Source organism: Nicotiana tabacum, chromosome 21 (assembly GCF_000715075.1).
Source record: "Nicotiana tabacum cultivar K326 chromosome 21, ASM71507v2, whole genome shotgun sequence".
Lineage (NCBI taxonomy): Eukaryota > Viridiplantae > Streptophyta > Magnoliopsida > Solanales > Solanaceae > Nicotiana > Nicotiana tabacum.
In genome coordinates this window covers 71511733-71528495 of record NC_134100.1, presented here as the reverse complement: position 1 = coordinate 71528495, position 16763 = coordinate 71511733, and the positions used below count along the sequence as shown (strand labels likewise).

At 42.6% G+C, this 16763-nt stretch overlaps 1 protein-coding gene across 1 annotated transcript; it reads left to right on the top strand.

The window, feature by feature from the left end:
* The first annotated feature begins 284 nt into the window (after positions 1-284).
* LOC107784030 (putative sodium/metabolite cotransporter BASS1, chloroplastic) lies at positions 285-3499 on the top strand. The gene is made up of 6 exons (XM_016605082.2): positions 285-959; positions 1036-1069; positions 1180-1251; positions 2290-2374; positions 2461-2748; positions 3001-3499. The coding sequence occupies exons 1-6, from the start codon at positions 752-754 to the stop codon at positions 3151-3153; spliced, it is 840 nt and encodes a 279-aa protein (XP_016460568.2). The 5' UTR covers positions 285-751; the 3' UTR covers positions 3154-3499.
* The last annotated feature ends 13264 nt before the right edge of the window (positions 3500-16763 follow it).

The following is a 16763-nucleotide window of genomic DNA, read 5'->3' as shown; positions in this document are numbered from 1 at the left end:
AGAAGACTTAGGGTGAAAACTGATATTGTTTTGGTTTTGTGTTCCTAAGCTGCCAATTGTTGATTTTATCCAGATTTGTCAGCTTCCGATTATGCATTTTCTTACTTTTTACAAGAGTGGGTCGCTCTTGGGTTGCTCTAGTGGTGAGCACCCTCCACTTCCAACCAAGAGGTTGTGAGTTCGAATCACCCCAAGAGCAAGGTGGGGAGTTCTTGGAGGGAGGGAGCCGAGGGTCTATCGGAAACAGCTTCTCTATCCCAGTATAGGGGTAAGGTTCCCCAGACCCCACTAGTGGCATTATACCGGGTTCTTGTTGTTGTTGTTGTTCCTCTTGAATGTTAGCTCTTAGATTGCAACTCAAATATATGCTTCCCTGGACTTCGTTTTTCCCTGTTAAACTAATAGTTTGTTCTATTTGTCCATCCTCTCTTTTGTTCAACAAATTGCACTTCCTGTGATGTCTCTCGGAAAGTGCTTTCTATATAAAGTGAACTTGTTCCGCATTTCTGTTTACCTTGTCATTCATTAGTCATTCGTTGTCCATTTCTTGTGACGACCTGCGTTAGATTTGCAGTTTATCCCACACTACTAAGAAAATATATTTCCTGCTTAATTTTCTTGGCGTGGACATATTATCAGCCTGTTTTCTGGTGTAGGTGATGCCTCTTTTTTTTTATAACCGTGGTGTCCGGGCCAGCTTGCGTACACCTCGACTAATTCCACGGGATACCTGCCACCTCCCACCAGCAACATGTACCAGGTAACTCTATCCACCAAGGCTTGGATAGATGGGAAGAAAACACCTAGTATTTGGCTCCGTGGATTTGAACCTGAGACCTCATGGTTCTCACTCACTTCATTGACCACTAGGCCACACCCTTGGGTATTTATTAGCAAGCTGTTAAATTTGCCATCCTATTATGCAGCAGGCTTGATATTGGTTGGCTGCTGTCCTGGAGGTATGCTTAGTTAGACTCCTTTTCAAAACCTTCTACTTATAGACATTTACTAAGCATCTCATGCATTTTTCTGCAGGGACGGCAAGTAATATTGTCACTTACATTGCACGGTAGGTACTTGAGGAAAGTTCTCTTGTATCATTGTTATTCATATTACTGTTGGTTTGCTGTTGTTTCCATTATAATACCTACTAGGTGTTGATACTTCATTCAACTGCAGTGGCAATGTGGCGCTTTCAGTATTGATGACTGCTGCAAGTACCCTATCTGCTGTGGTTAGTAGTTTTGTTTGGTTGATGAATATAATATGCATATAAGACGTTTATATCTGTCCATATGCGTATGTCGTGTGTTTTATGCATCCCAAGGATAAGTGACCTAAAACAATTCATGAGATAGTTCTGAAATGTGTAACTTAAAGTAACTCCAAAGTCTTGTGAAGAAACCTTTTGGCCGACAAAGAAATGCATTATTGACAGAATAATCAACAAGCATCTAAAACAAACCTGGGGAGCTTCTTTTTCAAATTACTTTGAATTTGAATTCTCTTGATTTCTAAAAGCATAAAGGCATTTGGAGGAGTTGGTCCATTTTGTCCTAAGAGCAATACAAGCTTAGTAAGATTATCAGAGCAGTCAATTGTTGCCAACGTCAAAGACAAAGATGAACTGTCAGGATCGACATCAGATGTAGACAGGATGTTTTTGAAATTCAGATGGGAAAAATATGCAGATTAAGTGAAGGCTTCAGCACTAAAAGAAATGATTAAATTAATCCCTACCACCAGAGTTGTTGTGCAAACAGGTCCAAATATTTTGCCTCTAGCCTACAATCAAGGTGCAGAATTAGAGAGCGTAACATTGAGTATTCAATGGTCATATGGAAGTGTCAAGTCCAGAACAGGAAAGTGTGTTTGGATGGTCAAGAATATAAGAAAAGATTTAGGTTCTTAGATTGTTTTCTTCATACATAGTTTTATTAAATTGTTGATCTGTGTTTAACTTTAACAGCAAAATTATTGGTAAGCAAATCCGTGTTTGCGAGTGCGCCTAAAAGACACAAACGGTGATCTTTATATCTAAACGTAATAAACAAAGCACTTTATCATCTCACTTATTAGTAAGCAACCAGAGAACTTTTGTCTAAGACTGGTGGGCGGTTCTTTATTAGTACACTCATATTCTTAAACAATGTGGGAAAAAGCTCCCACACTTCCTCTTATTGTTGAATGTGTCTCACGCTTCTCTTAATATCATGAAAGATACTCTAATCCTATCTGATGGTGTGAGAGCTCCCTTAAGTTAATTGACCTTTCTGGTTACACATGCAGGTGGATGACCCCTTTCCTAACAGAGAAACTTGCAGGGCAACTTGTTGCAGTAGATGCAGCTGGACTTTTCATGTCCACTTTGCAGGTCTGTTTCCTAATTTGGTTATTGGCTTATCATTATCGTAGTATTGTAATTCGTCAGAATAAATTATAAACCCTGCCAACATGCAGGTGGTTCTTCTTCCTGTCTTAGCTGGTGCATTTCTGAATCAGTATTTCAAAAGCCTTGTCAAAATTGTGTTTCCATTGATGCCCCCTATTGCTGTAGCAACTGTTGCAGTTCTTTGTGGAAATGCAATTGCGCAGAGTTCTTCTGCAATCCTCATGTCAGGTCAACAGGTTGTCTTAGCTGCTGCTCTTCTTCATGCACCTGGCTTCTTCTTTGGCTACGTGCTCTCAAGGATGCTCGGGGTTGATGTATCGTCCTCAAGGACAATATCTATTGAAGTCGGCATGCAGGTAAGCAGATGATTTCAGAAATAGGCTCTGGGAAGAGCGCTCTCTCTCTCTCCCCCATTTATCGAAAAAGAATTGCCACTTCCAGCCCTCAGTATATGACTGAAGAAAATATTTGTAAACGTATTACAAAATGGCACCTGAAAAACAATCAGGGGAAAGATGACACTTAAATAATTGGATAAGCCATTGATATAAACCATGCCTTTTAGTAAGGTGCTGTATACTCATTAAATTGTACTTTGTTTGTTGCAGAACTCGGTTCTTGGAGTAGTTCTAGCCACTCAGCACTTTGGTAACCCGCTTACTGCAGTACCATGTGCAGTTTCTAGTGTTTGTCACTCAATATTTGGCAGTGCCTTGGTTGGTATCTGGAGGCGTTCTGTTCCAGATCAAGTGCAGCAGTGAGTCACTCTCTTGGTGTATCTTGATCATGAATCTAAGATTGTAGCGTTCTTTTTTGACACTGCATCGCAAAGTGATACATCAAGCTCGGTAGTCATTGGAGTTATAGGGTCTTTTTTAGAAGTTCCTAGTGTTGATGTCTGGTTAATCAGCAATGATATTCGATACCAAAAACATTTTTATTTTTTTTGGTGGTGATTTCAAGGTGTTCCAGGTAACTTTTGAATTCTGGGAACTTCTAAAACTGCTTCGGTCAGAAAAATTGATCAATTATGTGGATTGGCATTCATGGTTTTATTTTTTTTATTTTTTATTTTTTATCAAGGTAAGATTTTTGTTTTTTGGACATTCATGTTTTTTTAAAGGGAAAGCATGCTATGAATGTAGTCAAATCTTCTTTCTGTATTAGTAAGCAAAGTCTTATTACCTTAAAACTGTCGTCCCCTAAAAGCTCTTTCTTCCCTGCTGCTTGCGGAGATGGGAAGGCAATGCGTTGGCAATTTGGCATAGGATAAGACGCGGGTAGAGCAAGAAGTGAATCCAAAATTTAGAGTTAGTATGTTCATTACGAGTATGATCTTATTATATGTATATATTACAAAATTCTTTTTGCAGATGCATACATAATTCGGGCCACAAGCACCGGTTTAGCTTGGACCATGGAGCACGTACGTCCTAAATATGCCCCTGGGGACTCCTGATACCTTTCAGTAATAAATAGTAGGAGGGACCATATTCATATATGTTCAATATACAGAATCTTTGTTTCAGCACGGAAAAATCCTGGAACGGCAAAAATTCAACAAAGGGTACAAATTCTGTTAATATGTCAGAAATGCCAGCTTCCTTCATCTTGGCTGTTGCCTACAAATTAAACTACACATTAGACAAAATCAAGCCAAAGAATACCATATAGAATCAGCAAAGATGACTGATAAAAAATAACATCATGTGCTCCTCTGCTTAATTTCACTCCCGCCCAATAGCTCAGACCCCACTACACACTAGCATTCTGCAGATGCTATTTAACTATTCTTTGACCAAGCATACCTCTCTGTTTCCTTATTAATTACTCAAAAGTTTACCTTTATACTGATACGATACGTAAATGATATAGCACCATATGCGCATGCTTAACGTCTATGGATGTTCGTTCCCTCTTTTAATTTCTCAGTGTATTATTTCTAAAGGAGATCTAGGAAGAGTCATAGGAGATTTTTTTTTATTTTTATTAAAACCATGCACCCATGCTTTCACCTCCCGTGGTGGGGGTTTGGCATTGGCCCCTGCCTTGTATATTAAAATCTCAAAAGTTAATACAACAAGAGGGGGACATAATACCTTATCTCCGGTAATACTAGTTAGCCTAACTAGAAAAGTGAAATGCTTGGATTGGACGCAACCAATCAATAGTCAAGAGAATAAACCTTGTAACAGAGTTGCTATTAGCTAAAGAAGCTATAGCGTTATAACAGTAACTGCCATCGAGATTGCGACTGGTCAATGAAGTCTTCATTTGGATTAAGGGAGCTGAGTGTACCAGGATCAGCTTGTTGAGTCCTGGATAGAAGTATGGAGCTAACATCATGGTGGTTCATAAAACCAACCTATGTGCTTGGCTACTCTTATTCTAAAAGAAGGGAGGTTAAGCTTATCCATTCTCAGAGTGCCTCTGGCATCATTAGGCAATTGACTTTCCTGAACATATAGGACATGTTGGCTGAGGTTAATAGCATGCTTGGTTAAGGCATCCGCCACCATATTCCCTTCTCTAAAACAGTAAGAGATTTGTATGTTGTGACTTCTTACCATTTTCTTGATCTTTTCAACATCATTGTAAAGATTCCAGGGGGAGTTAATATTTCCCTGAATCATCTGAACTAGATTACATATAAACACAAAGGAGTACGGTGGGTTGGTTGAGATTTTTCACCCTTAATCAAACTCGAGCTCTGGAAAGAAAGAACTTCTTGGTTAGGAGCATTTTATCCTATAGTAATAAAGCTTATCCGGGAGGAGTCCGAATTAGTGGGCTAGTGAGTTTCATATAACGGATGTCTAAAAACAAGGAAGAAAATCAAAGAAAAAAGAATAGCTAGATTACGTATAGAGGCACACATTACCAGCAAGATTCGTGAATTAAATTAGCTCGATCGGTATTTGTATAGATCAAGATCGGCTTAAGTTTGTTTAGCCTCAAAATCGAATAACAATTGAATTTGTAAGTGATTTTAAAGAAACGTGGATTAAACTGACACAAAATGATAAATCATATTGCAATTGAAGCAAATAACGATAAAGTAAATGCAAACCGCACGAATTGAACAGTTTCAGCTTTGGAAGGTTAGTCACCTCGAGACAAACGTATTTCGAACGATATCAAGACAGAAGAATAAGAATTTAAAGAGAATAACAATGTATTGTTTTGAGATGCGTATTACAATGTGTTCCAATGAATAATCATACCCCTATTTATATAGTAGAGGATTCCTACTTTAGGTACAATTCTATAAAATGTAAAAGATCTCTTGATTCACTGATTGCCGGTTCCTTATTAATTCGTGCCGAGATTCCCGCCATAATATCCGACCGGTCACGGATATTTCGGTCTTCTGTTGGTTATGCTAATAATATTTTTTCGAGTTCGATCGGGGCTAAGGTTGACTCCGAGATTACGGACTTAATATTCTCGAAGACAGGCGTTCTGACCCCGGGTTCTAGCTCGGTGGGACTCGGAGGTCGATCTTCAATCTTTGGTTGTCATAATCCGAGCCTAATCTGTCATGTCATAGGCGAGCTCGATTCCGACCGTATACAAATAGTTTCCTCATTTTTCGAAGAGTAGAGACGAGAAATGAAATGACCTTTCGATTCTTTTTTAGGCACCACATGACAGAAACGACAAAGCAGTCGAAACGTATCGCCAGTCAAGTCTTAATGGCATTAAATGCTCGTCAGTTGCTGGTCAGCCACTCCTAGATGTGAACCGTCAATGAAAAACTATAAATACCCCCTCATTTGTTCATTCAAACTTTAAATTCAAACCTTCTGACCTTGTTCCTAAGAAATTTTAATACTTCCAAGCACTTATATTCTAGTTACTTTGAGATATTTGATAAGAACTCTCATTCGTATTTTTCTCAAACCACCGAGTGTACTCTTATAACTTCCTCTTTTTCCTTATTTCCTCTCTATAAAGAAATGGCGAAAACTTCCAAAACCGTTTCCCAAAAAGAAACTCCTTCTACCTCGTAGCCGGCTACCGAAGAGACCGCTTCACATACTGCTACTGAGGAACCAGCACCGGAACCTCCTCTAAAAATGTACATCCCAGGGGGATGCCCGGTCAATGCTAATTTTAAAGTCAAAAAGCCCTCCTCCATACCAGGCCGGTGTGAGGGGGTCTCGAGGTACATCTACTCGATCACCGAGGATATTCTCTCCAAAGTCAAGAAAGATTGTAACTGGGTTGACAAATATATGGTGGTTCCCGAACCTGACGAAGCCATCACCACCCACGTCGAGGTATTTTCAAGTGCTTATACTTATCCCTTCACATTGGGCCCCTTAGACCCGGTTATTATCGACTTTTGCAAAAGATATGAGATAACCTTCGGTCAAATCTAACCTTCTTTCTAAGGATCGTAATCCTCATCCGTTTCTTTGTAAGAACGATCGAAGGGTTTCCTTTTACTATCGACCACCTCATGCGTTTGTACAGTCCCCGACTCTACCGGGGGGATTGATCAAGCTCACCCGTCGGACCAGTAACGCCCCGTTCTCCAGTATCGACGAGGATAGGGATTGAGGTTGGTTAGGTCGTTTCGTTCGAGTGAAGACCTCGGACTTGATCCCGGCCAGCACATGTCATTCCCTGAGAAGTGGAACATGTCATGTAAGTATAATTTAGGTTCCAAAATTTTAATTTATCGCCTTTTTCCTTCCTACTTACCGGTGTTCTGTGGTGGTGTAGTTGTTGCTCGGGTCCCGAATGCAGTTCCTCGACTCAAATAGTGGGTCGAGGGCATCGTATAGCGAAGGCCCTATTCCAAGCGCTCGTGGCGCGAGCTTTCAAAGGGTCTATGAGAGGTCCGTTCGCATGGTGAGATCTCTTTTATGGGTAATATTTGGTTTTCCTTATGCAAAATTCTCACTTGCTTTATTCCCTTTTTGCAGGTTTATCCAAGGATGTCCAAATGAGGCCCCCATCTGGTAGCGATGATGTCCCTACCGAGTCCCCTGCTCTGAGACATGGTGAAGAGAAGAAAATAAAAAGGGCCCCGAGTTCTCCAAGCTCGGAGAAGAAAAAGCCGAAAAGAAGGCTGGTGTATAAGTCCAAAGAGAGCACCAGCGCTCGAGCACCACCTCTGGGTTCTCTCTATCAGATGAGGGATGAATCCGAAGAAGAACAAGAGGAAGAAACCTTCAATCTGGTGGCCCGAATGTTGACACGGCTCGAAGGGAAAGGGGCCTCCAAACCAGAGGGAGACGATGCCGATCTTCATCAAGCTAGGGACAGGAGGAGGCTGAGACCGAAGTTTCCCGGGACGTAGGCAGTGCACCAAAGGAAGCACTCAGTGTGATAGAGATCACCGAGTAATCTTCGTTCACTGAGTCCATGTACAATGAGGCTCAAACGGTGAAAGAATTTCCCAATAAGGGAGTCCTCGGAGCGGACAATCCCTTTTGCGGCTTCTTTGATGGAGTGGACTCTACGTCCACGGAGGGCGTCACCGGGTTGGGTGATTTAGAGATACCGAGGAAGAGCCCATATTCGGGAGAAAGCGGACCTTCCTTGAGCCCCAAACTATTCAATCGATTCCCTGCCCCGAGTGTGGATTCCCGCCGGAAACGATTCATCACTTTCTCCCTTTCGGAGGACTCCCGGGTCCTCTCCGCCCCCATAGGGATGGATAGTTATCTTTGATATCTGGTGACCGAGGATGATCATGCCAAGATGAATGAGGTGGATGCACCTTATCTGTTCAACGAAGCGCAATAGGCGTTAAATCGGGTAACTTTAGATATTCCTCAATGGTTTTCAATTTGTACTTAGGCTATTTTGTAAATAATTCTAACATTTTCTCTTTGTGCTTGTAGGCCTCGGTACTTCACCACGAGACTTTTTTCCGATACCGGGATGAGCTGAAACAGCTTGAGGCCGAGGTCCGAGGGCTCACTGAGAAATGAGATTCCTACAAACTTCTTAGTGAGCAGCGTGAAGGGAGGCTAAGAGCCTCCGAGATGAGCTCGAGGTGGCTCGGAAGGCTGATCTGGTCGAGCAGGTAAACATATTTGAGGTTAGTGACGACGAGCTAGGCTCAGTGACTAATGATCGGAATCCGCAGGTCCAATTGAAAATCGACCAAGTAGCCCAAATTCGAGTTGAGATGGACGTTGTCAAGGCCGAGACCGACGAATGGAGGGGCAGGATGGATCGTCTGGCCTCAAAAAAAGAGGCTGCTCAAGCGCAACTCACTTCAGCTGAGGTCCAGCTTTGAGCAGTAAAGGAAAGAGCTGAGGTGCAGGCCAAAAAGGTCGAAGAGCTGCAGTCTCGGCTAAGTTCGGCTGCCTCTGATCAAGAAATTATGGCCAAGGAACTTGAAACGACCAAGTCAGTGGTCGTGATTGTTAAAGCCGACGCCGACGAGATGGTAGCTCAATATAAGGCCGAGGCGTCCCAGGACCGCTTGAAGGATATTGTTGATTATGAGAAGCGACAGTCGCGAAGAGAGGTCCTCGAGAAGATTCATGCTCAGGGTTTTGATCTATCAGCCGAGATCAAAATCGCTAAGGGGCTCGAGGCCAAGAAATTGGCCTACCCTAAAGAAGAAGAAGAAGAAGAAGAAGAAGAAGAAGAAGAAGAAGAAGAAGAAGAAGAAGAAGAAGAAGAAGAAGAAGAAGGAGAAGGAGAAGAAGAAGGAGAAGAAGGAGAAGAAGGAGGAGAAGAAGAAGAAGAAGAAGAAGAAGGAGGAGAAGAAGGAGAGAAGAAGGAGGAGGAGGAGGAGAAGGAGGAGGAGGAGGAGGAGGAAGAGGAGGAGGAGAAGAAGAAGAAGAAGAAGAAGAAGAAGAAGAAGAAGACTCTAAGGATTCCAATGGACCCGAGAGTGGAGAAGATCAGGATGTTTAGACGCTTTTTGTAGAAATTTTTCGGTTTTTTGTTTTTCTTGTGTACTTTCGTATTTTTGTTAAGGTCGTTTGGCCTTTGTAAAGACTGTATATAATATACAAGGCTTATTTTTCCCTTCGACAGTTTAAGAATTTTGCCCTTTGCTTTATTCTTTATGTTTACAAAGATCAAAATGCCTTAGCATAAAATAGTTTCCTTTGCTTTATTCTTTATGTTTTCAAACATCAAAATGCCTAAGCATAAAATAGTTAGGTCATGTTTGGACCTTGCCTTTGACATTATTTTGTTTAAAGCATCATGGGGGTTTGGTATGACCAGAAACATTTTCCCCAAAGTACTTATGATTTTTTAGATTATAGTTTGCTGAACGTAGCCTTTAGAAACGGTTATGAAATTTTGAAGGCCTTGTTTTTTGCTACAGGTCTCGGACATCTCTGAGTCGTTTTAATATGACCGTAGCCTTTAGTTCGGGTATTGCCCAGTGGGCTTGTTACCCCAAGTTATTTGGGCTTGCCTAAGATAACAGTCCCTGAATGGGGGTGGCCATAGCCTTTAAGGTTCGAGCGTGGCCTAATAGGTCTTGTGCCCCCGGGCTCCGATAGCCCGAGCTATCTGATTTTGATTTTTGACGGCAGCCCCCGATTGGGAGTGATCGTTTGAACCCCAATAAAGCCGCCCCTTGGGCTCGATACCTTTAGGGGATCGAATGTAAGTAATTCCTTAAAAGAAAAAAAATAAATTCTTACAGGACAAGATGTTTATCCGTAAGGTAAAAGCTTCTTTTTATTCTTGTGCATAATAGTTACACATGTATACAAGTTTTGTGCCAGGGCCCAAGTAGTCTATGTGGGCACAATTCATGTAACCGTCTGGCCCTTACAGTAAATCCTATCGATCGAGCCGAGACCATTCAATCATAAGGTTTGCTTCCTTGCTAAAGTCGTTAACCGAGTTGATGTCCCCAGTGTTCGGGGACGAGCGTAGAGAGACCTCGGATACTATTGTCGTGATCTTCGATACCGGTTCGTAACCGCCCTTCAATTATAAGTTAGCACGATTTATTGTTGCCTCGTTAAAAATCTTACCGGAAAACCCATTTGGGACAAAACTAGTTCAAGGGAAAAAGAGTGCAACGCATGCATTCGGGCCTAAATATTGTATCGTTCTTTGATGATTGCCTACAAGTTTTAGTTCGTAATGTAAATAAATAAAAGGAAAATAATGGGGTCTTACCTTAACAGTAGTATCACTTCATGTGAGTTACGTTCCAGTTGTTCGGTAGTTGCTCATCGTTCATTGTTACGAGCTTGTATGATCCTTTACCGGTGATCTCGATAATTTGATAAGGTCCTTCCCAGTTCATCCCCAACTTCCCTTCTTTTGGGTTTCGAGTGTTTAGTGTGACCTTCTTTAACACTAAGTCCCCGACATTGAAGTGTCAAAGGTTGGCCCTTCAATTGTAATATCTCTCAATCTGCTATTTTTGGGCGGCCAACCGGACAAGGGCTGCTTCGCGCCTTTCATCTAATATATCTAGGTTCGTGTTCATAGCCTTGTCGTTCGATTCCTTGGTTGCATATCGGAACCCAAGACTTGGTTCACCGACTTTGACTGGTATAGAGCTTCGGCGCCGTAAACCAGTGAGAACGGGGTGGTCCCAGTACTGGACTTCGAGGTCGTACGGTATGCCCATAGGACTTCAGGTAGAATTTCCTTCAATTTTCCTTTGGCGTCGGTCAACCTCTTTTTGAGGTTTTGGAGTATGGTTTTGTTGGTCGATTCTACTTGCCTGTTCCCAATAGGGTGGTAGGGTGTTGATATGATTCTTTTGATCTTATGATCTTCGAGAAATTTGCTCACCTTGCTGCAGATGAATTATTTCCCATTATCGCATATGATCTCGGCCGGTATTCCGAACCGGCATATGATGTGGTCCCAAATGAAATCGATGACTTCTTTCTCCCTGATCTTTTCATATGCCTGGGCTTCCACCTACTTAGAAAAATAGTCAGTCATAAACAATATAAATTGAGCCTTACCGGGTGCCCATGGAAGGTGGCCAACGATATCCATTTCCCACTTCATGAACACCCATGGTGACAAAACCGAATCCAGCAGCTCCATGGGCCGATGAATCAATAGAGCGTGTCTTTGACATTCATCATATTTTCGTACGAACTTCGTCGCGTCCTTTTCCATATCGATCCAGTAGTAGCCGACTCTGATCACTTTTTGAACCAATGATTCGGTGACTAAATGATTTATGCAGGTGCCTTCGTGGATTTCCCTGAAAATGTACTCGGTATCTCCTGGTCCTAGAAATATCGCGAGTGGGCCATCGAATGTTCTTTTGAATAGGGTTTCTTCTTCGGACATGCTAAACTAGGTTGCCTTTGTACGCAGGGCCCTCGATTCTTTTGCATCCGAGGTCAGTTTTCCGGTCTTCAGATATTTCATATATTTATTTCTCCAGTCCTAAGTTAGGCTCGTTGAGTTAATCTCGGCATGGCCTTCTTCCACTACCGATATCATAAGTTGTATGACCGCCCCTGAGTTAAACTAGTCGTCCTCGATCGATGACCCTAAGTTAGCTAGGGCATCGGCCTCACTGTTTTGATCCCGAGGTATGTGTTGCAAAGTCCATTCTTTGAACTGATGTAATGTTACCTGCAACTTATGTAATGTTACCTCGAACGTCCCATTAATGTTACCTCGAACGTCCCATTAACTTAGTTTACCACAAGGAAAGAGTCGCACTTGGCCTCAACTACCTTTGCCCCCAAGCTTTTGGCTAGTTCGAGACCTGCAATCATGGCCTCATATTCGACCTCATTGTTAGTCAATTTCACAGCCCTAATAGATTGTCTAACTACATTGCCTGTTGGTGGCTTCAATACGATGCCAAGTCCGGACCCTTTTGCGTTCGAGGCACCGTCCGTAAAGAGGGTACAGATCCCAGAGGAGGTTTAATCTACCTCGGGTATTGGGGCTGGCGTAAAGTTGGCCACAAAGTGTGCCAAAATTTGAGACTTAATGGTGGTCTGGGGTCAATATTCAATATCGTACCCACTGATTTCCACGACCTATTTGGCCAACCGACCCAATAGCTCGGGCTTATGCATAACATTCCTCAATGGGTAAGTAGTCACTACATATATGGGGTGACACTGGAAGTATGGTTTTAGCTTTCTAGAGGTGCTAAGCAAAACGAGCGCCAGCTTTTCTAGGTGAGGGTACCTAGTTTCGGCCTCACCTAGGGTCTTGCAAACATAGTAAATTGGAAATTACGTACCTTGCTCTTCTCGGACCAGGAATCCACTTACCGCTATCTTTGATACTGCCAAGTACATATAGTTGTTCGTCTGTTTTTGGCGTATGAAGCAGCGGTGGGCTCGATAAATATCTCTTGAGTTCCTCCGGGGCCCGTTGGCACTCCGGGTTCCATGAGAAGTTATTCTTCTTCTTCAATAGTGTGAAAAACCGGTGGCTCTTGTCGGAGGACCTCGCGATGAATCGCCCTAGGGCGGCTATGCGCCCGGTTAATCTTTGCTCAGCCTTCACATTGTCCACAACTGTGATATCTTTGATGGTTTTGATTTTGTCGGGGTTGATCTCGATTCCTCGGTTGGATACCATGAATCCGAGGAATTTAACTGACCCGACTCCAAACGCACATTTCTCCGGGTTCAACTTCATATTGTATTTCTTCAATATGCTGAAGGTTTCCTATAAATATTTTAAATGGTCCTATGCTCGCAAGGACTTAACCAACATATCTCAATGTAAACCTCCATTGATTTTCCTATTTGTTGCTCAAACATCCGATTTACTAGGCGTTAGTAAGTGGCACCGGCATTTTTTAATCCGAATGGAATCACGTTATAGCAGTATGTGTTGTATTTAGTGATGAAGGAGGTTTTTTCCTAATCACCCACGTCTATTCGTATTTGGTTGTACCAGGAGTAGGCATCGAGAAAATTGAGGATCTCGTGGTCGGCCGTGGCATCGATCATAAGATCGATGTTAGTCAAAGGGAAAGAGTCCTTGGGACATGCCTTATTCATATCCTTATAGTCTATACACATTTTTAATTTATTCCCTTTTTTAAGGACTACCACTACGTTCGCTAACCAATCCGGGTATTTAACCTCCCAAATATAACCTATTTTGAGGATTTTAGATACCTCATCCTTGATGAAAGCATGTTTGATCTCGGACTGGGGTCTCCTCTTCTATTTCACTGGATGGGACTTCGGGTCCAGGCTTAGCTTATGAGTGGTTATTTCCGGCGGGATCCCTGTCGTGTCAAGGTGGGACCAAACGAAATAATCTATGTTAGCGATAAGAAAATGAAGGAGTTTTTTCCTGAGCTCGGAATTTAACCCCGTGCCCAGGTATACCTTTTGATCGGGTAGATGCTCGACCAATATGACCTGTTCCAGCTCCTCGGTCGTCGATTTAGTGGCGTCGGAATCATCGGGGGCTATGAAAGACCTGGGTACCCCATAGTCATCTTCTTCATCAGTCCCCTGTTTCTCTGGTTGGGTCGTAGCTGGTGTTGGTAACTGCTGATTAGTTTCTGGTTTTATGACCGAACTCGGCCCCTTTTGTCATTGCAAGTGCGGATATCGGTATCGCCCCTTCGACCGCAAGCATCTCCTTTGCGGCTGGTTGTTCTCCATAGATTATTTTAATTTCGCATGGTGTTGGGAATTTTAACACTTGGTGCAGAGTTGAGGGTACTGCCCTCATGTTATGGATCCATGGCCTTCCGAACAAAGCGTTGTACCTCATGTCTTATTCGATTACATAAAACTTAGCTTCCTGGATGGTCCCGGCGGTGTTCACCGGTAATGTTATCTCACCCTTAGTGGTTTCACATACCATGTTGAATCCGTTTAGAACTCGGACTGTGGGCACTATTTGATCTTGTAGATCGAGCTGCTCCACGACCCTTGATCGGATGATATTGGCCGAGCTACATGGATCAATTAACACACATTTGGGGTTGCATGATCCCTTCCGCGTCCTCGTCGTTGAAAGACAGGGTTCCTTCCGGCATGTAATATCGAGTTCATTTCTCTCTCGTGATAGACACTTTGGTGCGCTTAAACACCGTCCCCTGAAGGATATCGACCACACCAATGATCATGTTAATGACATGTTGAGGTTCTTCTTGTTTGTTCTGTTTGTTAGAATCCCTATTCCTGAAATGATTCTTGGCTCGGTCGCTTAGGAATTCTCAAAGATGCCCGATGTTGAATAGTCACGATACTTTCCTCTCTAAACTGTCGGCAATCCTCCGTTTTGTGGTCGTGAGTGTCATAATATTTACATATCTGGTTAAGATCCCTTTGTCTTGGATCGGATTGTAGAAGTCGAGGCCATTTAGTATCTTTGATGTGTCCGATAACTGACATAATGGCGGCAACATCGACATTAAAGTTGTATTCCGATAACCTCGGTGCTTTTTAGGCCTGATGGGCCTGTCGAAGCTGTGTTTTCTTATTAGTCTCGGTTGCTCTAACCTCGGTCACTTCTCCTTTCATTTCTCATGGAGTTCCTCCCAGACCCACTGCTTCTTCGGTCTCCATTATACGGCTGATATCGATCCCTGTTTAGTCTCGGTTCACGATCGATGTCTCTCTTGACTCTGTTGATGGTTCTGACGGGATAAACAGACCCTGAAGGGGCCCCGAGTTGATCATCTTCCACTCTAATCTTTGATTGATACCGGTTATGCACATCGGCCTAAGTAACAGCCAGATATTCTATTAGGTTTTGTCTCAACTGTTGTGAAACCACCGAGATTCGAACATTGAGCCCTTGGGTGAAAGCCTGAACATCCCAATCATCAGAGACCGGTGGCAGGTCCATTCGTTCAATTTGAAACCGGGACACGAACTCTCTGAGCATCTTATTATCCTTCTGTTTTACTTTGAAAAGATCTGATTCCTTGGTCTCGACCTTGATGGCTCCATCGTGTGCTTTCACGAAAGAATCCGCAAGAACTGCGAATGAATCAATAGAATTAGGAGGTAAATTGTGATACCATAACATAGCCCATTTTGACAGGATCTCTCCGAACTTCTTCAACAGGGAAGACTCAATCTCATCATCCTCCAAGTCGTTCCCTTTGATGGCGCATGTGTAAGAGGTTACATGCCCATTTGGTTCGGTTGTACTGTTATACTTAGTAATCTCGGGCATACGGAATTTCTTAGGGATCGGCTTCGAAGACGCGCTCGAAGGAAAAGATTTTGGCACGAACTTTTTGGAATCCAGGCCTTTCAATATTGGCAGTGCTCCTGGGATTTGGTCTACCCTGGAATTGTAGGTTTCCACCTTTTTGTCATTAGCTTCGATTTTCTTCTCCTCTGATTCTATTTGTTTTGTCAGCTCTTCAAGCATCTTTGTGATCTCGGGGTTAGCCCATGATTAATGTTCATTTGACCTTTCTGTGACCGGTTCATCCCTGCGAGTGACTTCCCGGGGTGGATCGGGTTCAACCCTGATTGGTGCACGATTTTGGTTCTGTAACTGAGCTATCGCCGCCTATTGGGCCTGCATCATTTCGAAGATCACCCATAAACTGATCTCGTCTCCTCCAATATTTTGTGTGTTTTGAGTTGCCGATCGGGCTCTACCACGTACAATATTCTCGGGGTCGGTAGGAAAGATTGTGTTGATAGCCACATGTGAATTAGCGTCAATTGGGTCTGCGAACGGAATTCATATGGGATCAACGGTTGGTACTTCCTCACCGGGCGTTATGTTGTTATTTTCACCATGATGGCCGGACTCGTTATCAACATGTAGGGGTGCTGATTGAGAGTTCGACATTTTGAGTTTTAACCTAAAATTAGAGACACTTCAAAGAATAAGTGTAAAGTAGTATGTGTTATGGAGATTTGTATCAAATAACCACTATTATCCTTAGCCCCATGGTGGGCGCCAAACTGTTTAACCTCAAAATCGGATAATAATTGAATTTGTAAGTGGTTTTAAGGATACGTGGATTAAATTGATACAAAATGATAAATCAGATTGCAATTGAAGTAAATAACGATAAAGTAAATGCAAACCGCATGAATTGAACAGTTTCAGCCTTGAAAGGTTACTCACCTCGAGACGAACGTATTTCGAACAATATCAAGATAGAATAATAAGAACTTAAAGAGAATAACAATGTATTGCTTTGGGATACGTGTTATAATGTGTTCCAATGAATAATCAGACCCCCCTTTATATAGTAGAGGAGTCCTACTTTAGGTACAATTCTATAAAAGGTAAAAGATCTCTTGATTCACTGATTGTCGGTTCCTTATTGATTTGTACCGAGATTTCCACCATAATATCCGACCAGTCACGGATATTTCGGTCTTCTGTTGGTTATGCTAACAATGTTTCTTCGAGCTCGATCAGGGCTAAGTTGACTCCGAGATTACGGAATTCATATTCTCGAAGACAGGCGTTCTGACCG

Coding starts and splice junctions, on each gene's coding strand:
- LOC107784030 (XM_016605082.2), top strand. CDS start 752: ATGTACCAGGTAACTCTATCCACCAAGGCTTGGATAGATGGGAAGAAA. Junction 960..1,035: donor GGTTGGCTGCTGTCCTGGAG/GTATGCTTAGTT, acceptor ATTTTTCTGCAG/GGACGGCAAGTAATATTGTC. Junction 2,375..2,460: donor TTTTCATGTCCACTTTGCAG/GTCTGTTTCCTA, acceptor GCCAACATGCAG/GTGGTTCTTCTTCCTGTCTT.